The following is a 16107-nucleotide window of genomic DNA, read 5'->3' as shown; positions in this document are numbered from 1 at the left end:
CATCACAGTTTGCAGCAGTAAAATCAGCAGCTTTTTCAACTTTTCCAACAACAGTCACACCCATGTCTCCATCACAGTTTGCAGCAGTAAAATCAACAGCTTTTTCAACTTTTCCAACAACAGTCACACCCATGTCTCCATTACCATTTGCAACATTGCCTTCCTCCCCACAAATATTTTCTTCGCTCCTATCCTGCCCTCTAATTCTTGCAAACACATCAACACTCAAAACTGCAGCAGCTTCCGTTTCTCTTTTCTTCTCAAAAACAGACCATCTGTCTCTTCCTCCAAACCCCATTATTAATGCCTCTTTCGGCCCTTTCCAAGAAAGGTTCTTGGTTTTATTTTTCCAGGCCCTGAACCAATAGATTGTGCCCCCTTCCATGCAGTAGTAAGCCAACCTGAGCCTCTCCTTCTCTTTGACGTTTTAGGTGTCAAAAAACTTCTCTGCATGAGAGATCCATCCCAATGGATCCAGCCCCTCAAACCTGGCCAATTCTACCTGCTGCCTCCAATTCTGTTCACCCCTGTCTTCCTCCATCTCCTCTTCGTCTGAACCCTCTTTCTGTCCTTTCATGATAGATTCCTCACTTCTTCCTAAGCCCTTTATGTGAATCTTGATTTCTTGCAGCATTTCTCTTATTTCTTGCACATTTCTTCTATATTCTGCCATGTTCATTTTCGATTCTNCCATGCTCATCTTCAATTCTGCCATGCTCATTTTCTGTCCGCTGGTCCTCCTCTCCAAGGTATTGTTTCTTCCTTCCATGCTCCACCTTTCTTGATCACTTCTTGATCCCTTCTTGATCCCTTCTTGATCTGGCAGCCCTCTCCTAAGGAGATTCGAAAGTCCTCCCTTGATGATCTAGCAACTTCTTGATCCTTCACCCCACTTTGATCCGGCAGGTTGGACCAATTGTTAGGTTCCTGGGTTTTGGAACCTAACAGGACTCACTCAAAAGATAGAAACCGTAAAGAAAGAATGAGTTTTGACTATTATTCACTGTGAAAGAATCTTCTTTTTACAAGAATGGGATTGGGAGCATAACCTCCCTATTGAGGGCATAACCCCTCTCTACAAGCTAATTGNCTGACTTTACACAAAAATACTCGATATCCCNTACCGCATTACACTACCTCTATTTATAGAGGCTTTGACCCACTTCCCCTCCCCTTTTTAACCGACACTCCCCACACGCTTACTCCTCAACCCCTNTATCCTATCATCATATATCCTAAAGTATATCCTAACACCTTCCTTCCAAGTTGTCCACTCAGGCCATCCTCCCAAGTCGTCCTCCCAGGCCGACCACCCAAGCCGAACACCCAAACCGTCCACCGAAGCCATCCTTCCAGGCCGTCTACCCGGGTCGTCCACTCAGGCCTAGGCCGTGCCTGGTATGACCTAACAGTATGGTCAGATTATCAATGGTAATGACTCATTAAGCTCCTAATGCAAATTCAGGTGTGATTGGGCCGTCATTAGGTCAACGAAAGGTAAATACATCACAACTATTATAAATAAAGGTCTCAGGTAAGACTCTAGGATCATTATGCACATTATATGCATCACTTGTTGTGCTAACCAATCAGTTATATTACTGACTTGAGCGTTAGAGTATCTTTGACAGATACCAATCCACACAACTTTGACAAGAAAGAAGGAAAGCGAACAACGTAACTTGAACGATGGAGGACCACTAGGGAGTCCATCCAGTCTTCAGGACAACTTAAAATGCTTTGAATAAGAAACCTCAACCTCATACCCAAAACAATCACCTTACTTAATTACTACAGAGTTGGATGATTTCTTTTTTATTCCTTATTTTTTAGTAAAACATGACTAATGATATTAATATATGTTGACTAAACACTATTTTTAAGAACTTATATCTAGTATATTGTGTTGTAATAATGTTATATTATTGCAAAAGAAACATTGTTCAAGGGTAATATTTCAACATTCAAGGTGGGTTGCGTCTCCGACGAGGCTTCCGCATGACTGATGATGTGATCTCGTTTGGCTGGAACGTTGGAAGGTTGCAGATTTTATAGAACCATGCAGCTTCATTGTCCCCGAAATTGTTGTGGTGCATCATGGCGAAACAGCTTGGAGTGCTACTGCAAAAATGCAGGTTTTCTCTCTCTTACCAACAGGATTTCATGATTTTATTGAATATTGCATTTTAGGTCCTCCAAATAAATGCTTTACAAAGGAAAGTAGCATTCTGAGTCAACACTCAATTCTGCACTTCTTTGGGTTCAATAGAATGAATAATAATATATTAATTCGTGTTATTTTTATTTCTAAAAATTGGCAGAAAGTCTAATGACATTGTTGTATTTAAAAAAGATAAAATATGGAGTGTCCTTCCTTCATGAACTACTGTATGTGTTTATCTGCAGTTTCTATCATATTTGGGTTGATTATAATTTGGATAATGCTAACCAATAAGGATGCTGGGGTGTTTAATTATTACCTTATGTTTGAAACAAAAAAGTTTGGCTGTGATATTTAGGTTATGCATGAAAGGTGTTTGATTTTAAAACTCTGACAGACTTTGTACTTCTAAGATTTTGTAATGAGAAATAAAACTTTGACACACTTAAATTTTTTACATTCATTTGACACTACCCTTACTTACTTTTTAATCTCTTTTTTCTTGAAAAACTACAAAACTTTGTACTTTTTGGACCATTTTACCCTTGTATGCTGTGTCAAATGAATGTAAAAGTGTGTCATGGTATTATTACTCTTTTGTAATTGGTTGAATTGTTATCCAATGTGGTGTCTGCTATGCTACTAGTATAAAACTAGCTTCACGTGTCATTTGAGTTGGTGTGTGTAGTCTATGAGGGGTTTTTGATGGTGCTTGCAGTTGTGTTTTTTGGGTTTTGCAAATTTTGAATTTGTAATCCTTGATATTAGGGCTGAGTTGGCTGCAATAGGTTTGCGGAGGCTACAAAAGCCTTGATTTTGTCAGCTTGTAATTGCCGTGAAAATTTCTTCATGGGTTGAATCTTGTTTTGCATAAACTAGTGACTTTACTCAAATTGCTCCCATATCTCTGTTTAGTGTATGCAGTGTTACTATCGTTCTTCTTTTGTTTTATGTGATAATTATTTACATGGATTAAATTATTAGAATATTGTTTTAAAAAGGAAAAAAGTTTTTTTTAATTGATGCTGAATCAAATATATTAGTTCCCTGTTTTGTATTAAACAAATGAAAAAAAAAATTTCGAGCGCTGATACATGTTAAGCCTCTAGAATTTATTTACTACTATTTTTCTATTTATTACACGCCTTAAGTATTTGACACGGGAAGAAATATGAAAGTTTTTTTAAATATAAAAAGAGTATATAGTCGTGACTTTATGTATGAAGTGTGTTGAGAAAATAATTACTGATAGTATTGTTAGAATTGTTGTTTTGGTTATAATTTGATGCATAATTATTTTAATGATCATCTCGATTATTTTTTCTGTTAAACGATGTTAGCTTTGCCTTCAACATATTGGTTTTGTTTAGTTTGGATAAACAATTTTTGGTACTATGAACATATCTTCGTACATATATACTATGATTTGATATATAAAAATTTGGATTCAATATTATGGGACCGTGATGGGTTCAATGCACGACATATAATGGATTGCTATGGTGCATGGCATACAATATGTTGCTATAATACTTAGGCATGGAATTCAGTGCAAGGTATTTTATGATTTGTTATAAAGTTAAGTTTGTAGAAATTATTTTTCAAATATTAGCACATGGTATTGGATGGAAAGCTAACGTGTGGTTTAATGCTTTTGGCATATATTATTTTTATTTAACATTGGTGCATTTTTTTTTAATAATATAGTGGCAGTTTTGATTTAAAAACAGGATGAGTGTAGGTAATTTTACTTAATTACTCAAAGAAATAAATTTGACTTTTCATCTAATGATATTAATAGTACTCTAAATCTGAAAAACATAGAATATGTCATTATATATTTATGTGTGAATGACATTTAATTATTGATATATGCAATAAGATAGTCTATAAAACTAAGGTTTCTAGAATCTTAAATATAAGTTGTTTATAGATGAAGTCAATGTGATTTTAGGTGTTAGAATCATAAGAAAGGGAGATAATATTTTACTATCCCAAGAACAATACATTGAGAAACTTCTTAAGAAGTTTGAGTATTATGATTTTAAACCTATGAGTACCCCTTTGATGGTAACTCTAAATTAATAAAAAAAATAGAGGAGAATCATTATCTCAGCCTCAGTATGCCCAGATAATTGGGAGCTTACTGCACTTAATGAATGAACTTTTCTAGACTTCATATTGCTTATGCAGTAGTTAGATTGAGTAGGTACACTCAATATCCAAGTCAGGAACATTAGGATGCACTTGCTAGGATGATGAGATACTTAAGAGGTTCAATGGATTATGTCATTGAATATAGTGGATTTCCCACTGTCCTAGAAGGGTATAGCGATGCTAACTTGATCTCTGATTCAGATGAGACAAAATCCACTAGTGGTTATGTATTAACACTTGGGGGGTGGTGCGATTACATGGAGATCAGCCAGACAAACAATTATTATAAGATCAACAATGGAATCTGAGATTGTCGCTCTTGAAATGGCTGGTAGTGAGGCTGAGTGGTTGAAAAACTTCTTAGCAAACATTCCACTAGGAATGAAACCAACCCCATCGGTGTCAATACACTATGATTGCCAATTGGCAATAGCTATAGCTAAAAACAAGAATTACAATGGAAAGAATAGACATATACAATTGAAACACGATTTGGTGAAGCAGCTGCTAAAGAGTGGAACTATCTCCATTGACTATGTGAAATCATAACGGAATCTAGCAGATCCTCTGACTAAACCCTTGGGAAGAAATATGATCTTAGAAACATCGAGAGGAATGAGACTTAAGTCACTTGTAAACAAACAAGTGATGGTAACCCAACCTTTGTGATTGGAGATCCCATGAATAAGGTTCATATGGGTAAAAACAAGTCACTTGTTAGTTCTGATAGCACTAAATTGATTTTAATCAATTATGTCCCTTCCTATGGTGTGTGTGAAAGTGTTAGAGAGTGCATTATGAAAGGTTAAACTTTGTCATTAAAATTCTATGTGGAGATAGAATTTTAGCTTAAAAAAAGTTTTTAATGATTTTCATATCCCTTATGGGTGGTGTATGATTTGCAACATACACTTGATGAAATCACCTATATGAGTGTCAAGTGGGACCGCTTGCATGAGATTTTGGCATGATCTCTAGAGCACTCATGAATACCGGGCACGCGCATGGCCTAGCAAGTGCAACACAGCGATAACAACAAGGATTATGGGGTGCATTGTGATTGATAAACCTTTAACACACGTCAAAAAGTGTCTTTGGTTCATATAGTTTGCTATACCAACTACACTGTGTGTTAAGTATCTCGATCTAAGACTGGTTCATATAACTTGTTATACCAGCTATGATGCATTACATTCTATGAGACCCAGGATAAAAGTTTCTTTTCTTTTCTCTCAACTTTCTTTTACAATAAGTGGAGGATTTTTGTAATAATGTTATATTATTGCAAAAGAAACGTTGTTCTACTATAATATTCTAACATTCAAAATTTTCAATGTCAATTAATTTTGCAACGTTAAAATCATTGATTTGTTTAATTTCTTTTATTCTTTCTTAGCTCTATAAATAGAGAGCTTTTCCCCCATTCCAAAACACCAAGTTCAGTCTTTCTCATTCTCCTTTCATTCTCTCTACCTCTTCCAAAATTATCCTGGGTATAAACTCTATCAGAGTTTCTTGCTAGTTATGTGATCCTCGAATATTTTCGAGAAGTTCCTGTTGTATCTTGGGAGACTTACGCAACACACCATAGATAAGTCCTTAAGGATAGTGAATTTATGCATCTCAGAAAATTGCGGTTCGAAATTTTGTCAGCATTTTTACTACATATTACTACATATTGTGCAAGTCCTTAGGGCACAACGAGAACCTTTAGCATGATATATCGATGATCTATATTGGTAAGAAGATAGAAGAAAATCCAAAATATAAAATGAAGGTTAATTGAAAATTTACTTTTAAAGGAGAGAAAATGCTCCTGTTTATAGATGACTTGAATGTGACCAACATGTTCACACAATCACCAATCATAAAACAGTGATAACATTACAAGTTTAACTACAAAGTTTATACTCCCAATAGCACAATATCTAACCCTTTGACACAACGTAGAAAGTGAAAAAAATTAAATTGTGTTTAAATTGTATAAAAATAAGAAACAAGAGATCTGGTAGTTAAAGAACCATATAATAAAAAAAATAAAATAATGAAATATAAGAATAAAAGAAAAAATAAATGTATGATAAAAAGACTTAGAACCCATCTATTACACACAAGGAGAATGGATTATAATACTTATATATTAACACTAATAAATAATCCTTGATTTAGTGCTTATGAATTCATAATTAGTTACACGGCTCTCTACTTGACAAGAGTTAGAGTAAGAACAAAATTCTAATTACTGTTTTGGTCAAACAAAGAAAGTATATTTTGTTTATATGTGTGAAATCTTATTGTTAAATAATAAGAATTTTATCTAACACTTCTTTATCTTTTTTGTAGGGTGAGTAAGAACTAGGCTGAATTTATTTGACATTGATAAGAGTCAGAGAACCGAGTTGACAAAACATGGTGTTTCAGCTTCATTAACAAGGCGAAAATTCCATAGCATGGAATGTGCAGTAATGTCACTGCAAAGTACCTGCATAGCAATTACAACTTATTAATAAGGCAATATCTTAAATGTGCTAGATCAAGGATTCGAGTAAAAACATAATATAGCATTCTTTAATTACCATTTATATTAAAAGTTAACCCAAGCTCTGAAATTCTAATTTTGATAAGAAAACAAGACAAAAGTGATGGGATAATTTCATATAAGAGAGAATATATATATATATATATATATATATATATATATATATATATATATATATATATATATAACTTGAGTTTAATCCACAAAATAATTAACATCATTTTTAACTCAACTTCAAAGCATTAGATTTGTGAGACTTTTTTTCTTATATATGTTTAAATTTGTCATTTTTATCCAATGTAAAATTGTAGACCCATATTTGGATTATTTCCAAAAAAGAAAAACAATTCAAAAACTAGCTATTAGTTTTCCTTTTTGGTATTTAAAATTGAAACAATTTCACATGAAAATAAATTAGTACCATAGTGGAGCATAAGAGGATGACAAATCAAGAAAAGGATAAGGCCACCTGTTTTTTCCAGAGAAGAAAATTATGTTAGACAGTGATGTAAAAGATGTTTTCATAGTAGAATGAATTATGTATGACAACATAGTTGAAGACTTCATACCATATATAAATGCAAGCATGAACCATCCACTGAAAAATCACATATATGATTGTCCACTGGCAAAAGTATCCTATTCGAAACCAAGGGAATCTCTGAAGAAGGAAAAAGAATGTAAAGGGTAAGAATTTTCTGATGCATTAGGATAGGAAATGGACTCATAAATGGAATCAAATGCAGGAACTCACCAGACAATTTAAAGCTGTGTCACCTATAAGGAAAACTGCATTGATTGAGTGCATAATCACTATCAACTGTCACAGAAAAGTTATATCACATGGTTAAGAGCTATCTAGCTTAATTATATGATAGAAATTATAAAGAGGTATTATTGTTAGTCAATGAGGTTATAAATGATACTTACAAAATTTAGGTTGTAATCTTTGATGGTTAGAAATGGAACAATTATGAACCAAAATACACAATCAGTGAGCATGACTGCACCAGCATTAATCTGTTCACAAGTGAAGAGACAAAATCAATTATGTGGTAAATGGAACAGCTATTTTCCCTTCCACTTTTGTAAGTAAAAGACTGAAAGAAGAAACATGGAACAAAATGTAACTCTGTGCAGGATAATCAGAATGTTGATCTCCTTAATCAATTTTGAGTAAAATCAGAGTGCAATGTTGTACTATGAACTAAACTCATCATAATAATAACAATTTTGATGGGTACTTTGAAGAAGAAATCTCCCAACTTTGTCGTTTTTATTCAATATGGAACTTAAATTCATTTGAAAAGTATACCTGGAATATTATTTGAAAAATATAACCCCAAATCCCTGCATGTTGGCGAATAACAACTTCTGAGGCTCTTAAGTTTTTCTCTTGGTCTGATAGATTATTAGAGCTTTGTGGTAGTGCAGAAGAATCATATATTCCTTGCTCTGCATCTGCTTCCACATTATCAACCTTATCCCCAGTTGCTTTCTTATGATATTGGTAGCATCCATGTATGGAGAGCAAAGATCCAAGCTGCAGCATCAAGCACACAAGGAAAAGTGTAAGTAAGGTATTGCATTCTAAATCATATAAGAGTAACATCACAACAGAAAAGTAAGATATGTGGTACTTGTTCTCACCCCAAAATATATGGTGATTGAAGTGAAAGTCCACCTGTTTCACAAACCATTAAAAAATTAACTCAAATCAAACTTCAAAAACAATCTCACAATATGCCTTATCAATACAGTTAAAGTGGTTTCCATCTATTTGCTTACATAGACATCATGAAACAGGTAATCAGTTACTTAGGATTCTTTATTCAGACTCATAACTAACTAATTTTACAAGTGATTGGTGCTCAAATTATAAAGGACTAATTCCAAGAGCAGACAAAGAATAATATCAATCATACAAACAACTCCTTTAGCAAAATTACAGCTTGACTGTAGTTCGAGATTAACTCTGTTTAAAACATAGTATACTTCAAATGTTTGTGTTTATGTTACCTCCAACATAGAACAATGCTCCTATTCACAATGTCCCTTTCAATAGCAGGCAAATTTTAAGGGAGATAAATTCAAGTAGGGAAGAAAACTTACTGAGTATAGTAGTAGAAAATGCTTCCTCCATCAACAATGGAATTGATTATGAGAAGCACCAAAAGCGCAAAAAATGCCACCACTCTGAAAGCCATGAGCCATGCAGGGTGAATTCCTTTTAGGCAAGGCTTCCAAGTTTCATCCTCGTACAGAGTTGCCGATGTTTCTTTTTCTGTTTCCCTGCTTCCGTTGGTTTCTGGTTTTCTCAAACGCTCATACTTCCATAAAAGCAACGATGACAAGATCACTGAAACCAGAATCCATATTGAACAAAGAAGAACTCTCCAATTAAGCCAGTAACTGTGTGTGTTTGTCTTTGTAGTCATAATGGGCTGCCATGAGTCCTTGTGAGAGTCTGTTAGAAAGCCCATGATGGACTCACTTTACCTTCTTCTGAAGTTTCTCACACTAACAATCTTAAGTTGGGTGGTCTTGTCGGGAAGAAAAAAAACACGGTTAAAGAATGAATGAACAGATTGAACTAAGAAAATTTAACTGTTTCCTGTTATTGATTTCTCAGAAACAAAAACACCCAGCAAGAAAAGGTAAAAACTTTGAAATGGGTGTAATGAAATCAGAGCCCACACAGGGCTCTGAACTACAACTCATGAACAAATGAACCACCAGAATAAAAGAGAACCATTTCATGCAACCAAAACAAACACAAGAGAACTTCAATGGAAAGTATTCATGCGTTTCGCATGCTTATCAATATATGCACAGCTGCAGAAATTTTGGGCAATTAAGAACAAAAAGTTGGAATTCTTGACCCATTTTGACCACATTAATCGGTTGGATTACGTAGAGATTCCAAACTTAAGTGATTTTTTTCAAAAGAAGATACACCGACAGTTCTAATAGTGCATTAATGGACTTATAAAGGGCGTAAAAAGGTGAGAGGTAGACTCTTAAGGAAAGAAAAGGTTGAAACTTGCAAGGGAAAACATAACAATGTGGATGTGTACGAGAAACGAAGATGCTTTGCTTCTTTGCTTTTGTACGTAGAAAAAACAAAACCATCCAAGGTTACAGGGAAAGAAAAGAATGATGCTTTGTGAACAAGCTTCTTCCCTTGGAATTTTTTTTTAAGTTATTAATTTTAAGTAAAATTTGTTTTTCAAAGTTTTGTTCTACCATTACTCATGCAATTTTTTCAAAGTTTTCTTACCAATCTTGTTTTTTATTTGTTGAAAAAAACTGATACAGAACACAGAGGAAAGGGACAAGGGTCAATTTTGCTTTTAAATTGTGTTGGGAATTTGGGACACTCCTTGTGGCACAGTGGAATGCTTCGTATATGTAACAGTGTATTTAACAATTTTTTTACAATTTTTTATATCTTTTATATGATAATTCGTGATTAGTCCAGAATAATAAAATAATAATATATAATTTATTATTAAAAAGTTATTAAAAAATATTAATATATCATATTTCAGAACAGGTGTTTTTGTGAGTTAATTGCAGTTAAAGAAAAGTGCTTAACTTACTCAAGAGGAGATGAAGACATAAATCTAAAAAAATCAAGAGATTTTGTAGGGTGGATTAGGGTGTAGGAAAGCATAAAGATTTCAACAATATTTTCAAAGATGATGTTGCTTTGGACACTTCATCATGCTTACCATGTCCTTTGGGTTTGATCAGTTTAAGATAAAATAAAAATTTGATTATTTGTTGAAAGTCTTGACAAAGTCTATTTATAATACAAAATTATTTTATAAATCAATTTTGAGTTACACTTATGTTCCACTTCTTAACATTCTTTAATTTACACTTGGGTTGGGTTTGTATGTTATTGTTGCTGACACAATTATGGCAATATACAAAGGAAAAATTGAAAGAATGAATAAAAGTTGTGAAGAGGTAGGCCTAAAGTGATGAGAGTGAAAGAATGAAAATGTTAATTGTATGTGCTTTATTTGGGGTCCACTTGTAGGAGTTGAGAGAATAATTTGGTTGGAATTGGAACAACAGTAACAGCATGATCATTGTAATGATATAGATGCATGACTATCAACCATATCTGTTGCTCAGGTTTCTAATGCATCACAACTACATGTCACTCTCTTGATTTAGATTCCTCAATAAACCTTCTTAATTTAGTTTATTCTTTTCCATAAAATATCATATTTTATCTTCCAAAAACAAATTAAAGGTTTGATACTTTTATAAATATTCATAAAAATATAGAGATGGCATCAATTAAAAATAATTATGGTCAGTCGATTAAATAAATATAAATTATTACTCTCTTTTTTCATGTATAAAAAAGTATTTTATAATAATTGTAATTATTTTTAAATTAAAACATTGCATAAGATTACCGATAATTTTGTATTTGAGAGGCTTTAGCGAAAAAGATAATGTTAGTTCTTTCTCTTACCTATTTGACGAAGAAAATGTAATATGGCTAACAAAATTTAGTGCATAGTATAAATTTTATGTTAAAAATAAAATTTAATTTTTTTTTATTGAAAATGTAGTTTTTTTTATGTGTTTGATTAAAAAAAATTAAATAATCAGAAGCTGTTTATTCACAAGTCTATCTTGCTACTTTCATTTTTTTAGTACTAAGATGATCTATACTGTAAAAGAGAAAAAAAAGTTAAAGACACCATTAAAAATTTATTCCTTAGATAATCTTGAAAAGTTATTTTAACCTTTTTCATGCTTAATATTTTTTTATAAAAATAAATTATATATTTTACCTGAATCCAAATTAGAAGATATATTATTTAAGAGTAAATCTATTATAATAAATTAAATTTACCATCTTATAAAAAAAATCTTAACACATGAATTATTTTTAGTGATATGAAACCTTAGAGGAAAGGATGAGGGTTTTAAAGGAAAAGGAGCAAAGGCAGAGTGATTTAAGGGTAGCTTGGAGATTTTTAGGCTTTTGTCAATTAGCATGGAAGAGAGAAATGAAAAAACATATAACGGCTAGAAAATCCAAACAATTGGGAGAGTACAAGGAAAGTAAAATGTAGTCAAAAAGTTTAGGTATAATGTAAGACGTGAAGAAATCGTCTTAGTAAATGGTAACTGAGTTAGGTATGGGGAGTTAATTCTCTTTGAATTGTGATTGTATAAATGAAATGATTTTTATTTATTATTTGTCTAAATGCATGGGAATGGGTTGATTGTCGGGGACTTGTAATACTTTCCTTGAATATTTGAAATTGTAAAATAATGGAATGTTAAATGACTTATAATTTATTGAATGAATTCAATCAATTTATTATTTTATTGGATTCATGAGTAGTTATTTATTGTCCGGTATGTTCTTTTTTGTTCATAGTGTGTTTAACTTGAAACGAGTATAAGAGTCAGAAGGATGATGTGTTATGGTATGGTAAAACTAATTTTGAAAATGTTGTCTTTGAAATGTTGTTATTGACTCTATGTGATTTGAACATGTCCATTATTGGGTATTCACATTGTGACCTTTTAAATGTGGGATTTTGGATGTGTGTGAACATTACATTGCTTGTCCACTTGGATATCATTGTTAGTGATGAAGATGGTTTCATGTTGTGAAATTTGACATTGGTGGTGGCTGTTTGAACTAATTATAGCTTTTGCGTTCTTGTTTGTTATGTTTAGTACTTGGTTGATGCTAATATCTCTTGATTGAGGATCAAATCGTTGGATTGTTCTATGTGTGTTAGTATGATAGTATGGGCTATCCAAGCTAAGTTGTAGCAGTTGTTTTATTATAGTTGGTGGTGATGAAGATATTCATTATTGTTTGGACCGATTAAGGTCTCTAGGGGTTATTGTTTATTGTTGGGTGGTTGTTGTTAGTGAGATTTCCAAATGGTTAGGATATGACAGAACAAATGTGATAAGTGATTTTTTGGATTGAAATTCAAGGGATGAGATGTAGGTGAAATGGATTTCTGTGATAAATATCTATTATTAGGGTGAATGTCACATTGTTGTACTAACCATGAGGTATGGTAATGGTGGTTATTTCATTAGTTATGTCTTCTTTCCATACTTTGTTAATCTGGGGTTGTGTCTTTCCTCTTTCGAAGAGATAGAAAGGTAGTCATATTTCCTCTTGGGAGGAGTAGACAAGTGGATATCTTTGTCTTTAAGAGGCGGTAGAAGATATGAGTCTCTTCATCCATGATGGGCGATAGAAGAGACTAAGATTCGAGTGTTGTCCTTTCCTCTTGCAATGGGATAGAAAGTGATGAATGTCTCGCTTGTAGATTCCAACTCGTGTTGAGATTAGTACTAATGTGTGCAACTTAGAGTTTTTATCCATAAGCCTTGAGGAGCAAGAGGATAGGTCTGAAGCTACGATGGAGGACCACTTAAATTGTCATGTTTTGGTAAGTAGGAATGGTGCGATGAAGTATGAAAGTTGATATACGTTTATAGAGATAGCTAGTACAGGCACGAGTTGCCTTGAATGGACAGGTTGTGTAAAGCTAATGGATTGATCACGATTCCTTTTAAAGGAATGTATGGGTGGTTATTGTATTGTTTGTTATAGTTTGATTGTGTATTGAAGCTATTTGGTGTAATGGGATCATGAAAAGGACTTGACGATTGAGATATAAATGATGTATTGGTTTTGATGTTTATTTTGTTAGCCTATTCATACTTGTTTGTGTGTGTGACGATGATCATATAACATTTGTATTATATAAGACAGATGTAGATATTTCAAGTATTAAAGACGCTTGAGAGAGAGAAAATGTTATCTTGGATTTCATATAAATTGTATTTGTTTTAGAAAATTTTTTTTAAGAATTTATGTATTGATTTGCATATTAATTTTATATTTGGTTTTTTTAAGTACTAACTAACCTTTGAATTTATTAAATAATTTATATTATTGGAGATTTCCGATGATGTTACAAAAAGTTTTAAATTTGAAGACGATCTATAGTGACTTCCAAAATTGCGTTGTTATCAACTATACCTTTGCTTAACAAGCATGATAATATTTGTTATTTTCTATACCTTTTTATTTACAATTAATAATGATAAATAATAGTATTTATGAATATAAATTAATAAAAATTAATTAAACTTTTGTGATTAAATTTTTCTATTTAAAAATAATTCGTTGGTAATACATAATAATATTTAAATTGAAATTATTTTTATAGTCTTTGGTTAATTTTTAGACGTATTAACAGGGTTTTTAAGGAAGATTTCATATTTCAAAAATATTTTTGAACCTTTTTAATTCAATAAATTTATGTAATTTAGTGTAGCTGTCGTCTCATGCACTTTAAATGCTAGAAAAATTAATATGGAGATTAATATTCATACTAGAATTTTGTTAGTTGTTCTCTACTTATGGGGAGATATGAATAAGAATGTATGAAATTATTGTGGTTTATGGGAGAGAAGATTGAGTATTCATCTAAAAACCTTTTATGTTTTTAAACCATTTTTAACAAATATTGGGTGTTAGTTTAATTCGTCTCTTAACAATAATAACTAAACAATTTTAATTATCACTCTTAATTTTTATGAACATATTATTCAACTCTAATGATTGGATACTTGAATTTAAAAATTAAATTTGGATACAATGAAATTAATTTGATTTATTCTTCTTCATTGGGGTTAATTAAACAAAAGAGATTCAGTAGTGAATAAGGGATGCATGATGCACATGTTTAACATGACTAATGTTGTGTTCGTTTCGGTTGATTTCACTGTTCACGTGTATTTGTGAGCGAAGAAATGCGATAATTGTTATGTTCGCTTCAGAGGAATTGCAAGGAACGATTTGCTGTGATTTGCGGGATGTATCACTTTTTCATCACCCGCAAGAATGAAGAGATTTGCAGGGATTTAGGGTGTAATCTCTGATTTACCCTTCTTCAACCTCTTGCTCCCAAAACCACACTTTCTCCTCTTCTGCCCCAAATCCATCTCCTTCACTTCACTCTCCTTCACTTTCGTCACTGCATTGCTGAAAGCTGTGAGATTGAAGATAGACTTTTGAGATTCAAATGGAAAATTTCAATTGCATGTTGTAGAGGCGTGTAACTCATTCCTCATCAACACATGGACCTGCATTGTTATTAATTTGACAGCAAATTATGTAATGCACTTACGGTAAATAGAGTAGTAATATTATTACATTATTAGTATTTTAATTATTATAAGAATTAAAATATGATGTAAAAAATACAATGTTCAAAATTAAAATTTAACTTTAATACACTGTCTTATAAAAATAATTATTTTAATTATTGAAAATCATTATTTTAATTTATTAATTTTTTTTTACCTTTTAAAAATTAATTTTAATATATTTTTTTAATTTTTTATTCTTTATAAACATTTTTACAATTAAATATAATATTTTAACAATTATCATTTTATATTACTTTAATAACTAGGGGTATTTTGGTAATCTTCAATTTCTATCAATTAAACAAATTTTTAAAATTTGTCACATCAATAAAATCCTACACTAATTTTCATAAACTTTACTTCCAAATCCACTCTTAATTACCCACAAATCCACTCAAAAAAACAACAAAAAAAATTACCCTCAAATCTACTCAAATCCATTTAAATCATCTCCCCCAAATCATCTCCCTCAAATCATTACAAAGGAACAGAGCCTAAATGTTAGTCATGGAAACATAAAAAAGTGATGAACATAAATAATGATTATCATAAAATAATCAAATTAATGACGAAAGCATAGACGACACTGTATATAAATTCTTTTGAATATTTTAACTAAGAATTTTCACATGTAAGAGATACTTAATTTTGCAATAAATTTTAATAATATTAGTAATTAAATTTACTGAAATCCATATAGAAAATAAAAAAGTGAGGGTAGAGAGCTTGTGAGAACATTTTTTAGATCGAATGGAACTATCCAGCATGAAATATTGTTCACTGAATCTTAAACTCATTTTGTAAACATCTTATCAATTGCTTTTGCAAGTTAAATACCGAAAAGAAAGGAGGAAAGTAAGAATGTTTATCTACAGATAACGGATCGGGTCAGATCAGATCAGGTTAGCCAATAATAATTCTTATCCGTATTCCGACTTATCAGATAAATTTGTGTCCGTATCAATATTTTTGGTAAAAAATATCTACGAATATTTTAAAACTCGTAAAAAAAAATATTTTA

General features: G+C 31.8%; 1 protein-coding gene across 1 annotated transcript; it reads right to left on the bottom strand.

The window, feature by feature from the left end:
* Positions 1-6420: 6420 nt before the first annotated feature.
* LOC106761379 lies at positions 6421-9938 on the bottom strand. The gene is made up of 8 exons (XM_014644929.2): positions 8970-9938; positions 8508-8541; positions 8173-8400; positions 7788-7877; positions 7612-7677; positions 7427-7518; positions 7279-7326; positions 6421-6800 (listed from the first exon to the last, which is right to left on the bottom strand). Exons 1-8 carry the CDS (start codon positions 9338-9340, stop codon positions 6674-6676), a joined length of 1056 nt encoding a protein of 351 aa, XP_014500415.1. The 5' UTR covers positions 9341-9938; the 3' UTR covers positions 6421-6673.
* Between the last annotated feature and the right edge of the window lie 6169 nt (positions 9939-16107).

The sequence above is a fragment of the Vigna radiata genome, chromosome 5, assembly GCF_000741045.1.
Source record: "Vigna radiata var. radiata cultivar VC1973A chromosome 5, Vradiata_ver6, whole genome shotgun sequence".
Taxonomy (NCBI): Eukaryota; Viridiplantae; Streptophyta; class Magnoliopsida; order Fabales; family Fabaceae; genus Vigna; species Vigna radiata.
Note: the sequence above shows the minus strand (reverse complement) of the source record. Positions and strands in the feature narration are given on the sequence as shown.

Excerpts from the sequence above, each read along its gene's own strand:
- LOC106761379 (XM_014644929.2), bottom strand. The coding sequence starts at position 9,340 with ATGGGCTTTCTAACAGACTCTCACAAGGACTCATGGCAGCCCATTATG. Across the intron at positions 8,542-8,969 it reads ATTTTCTACTACTATACTCA|GTGGACTTTCACTTCAATCA; the intron begins GTAAGTTTTCTT and ends TTTGTGAAACAG. Across the intron at positions 7,878-8,172 it reads TTTTTCAAATAATATTCCAG|ATTAATGCTGGTGCAGTCAT; the intron begins GTATACTTTTCA and ends ACTTGTGAACAG.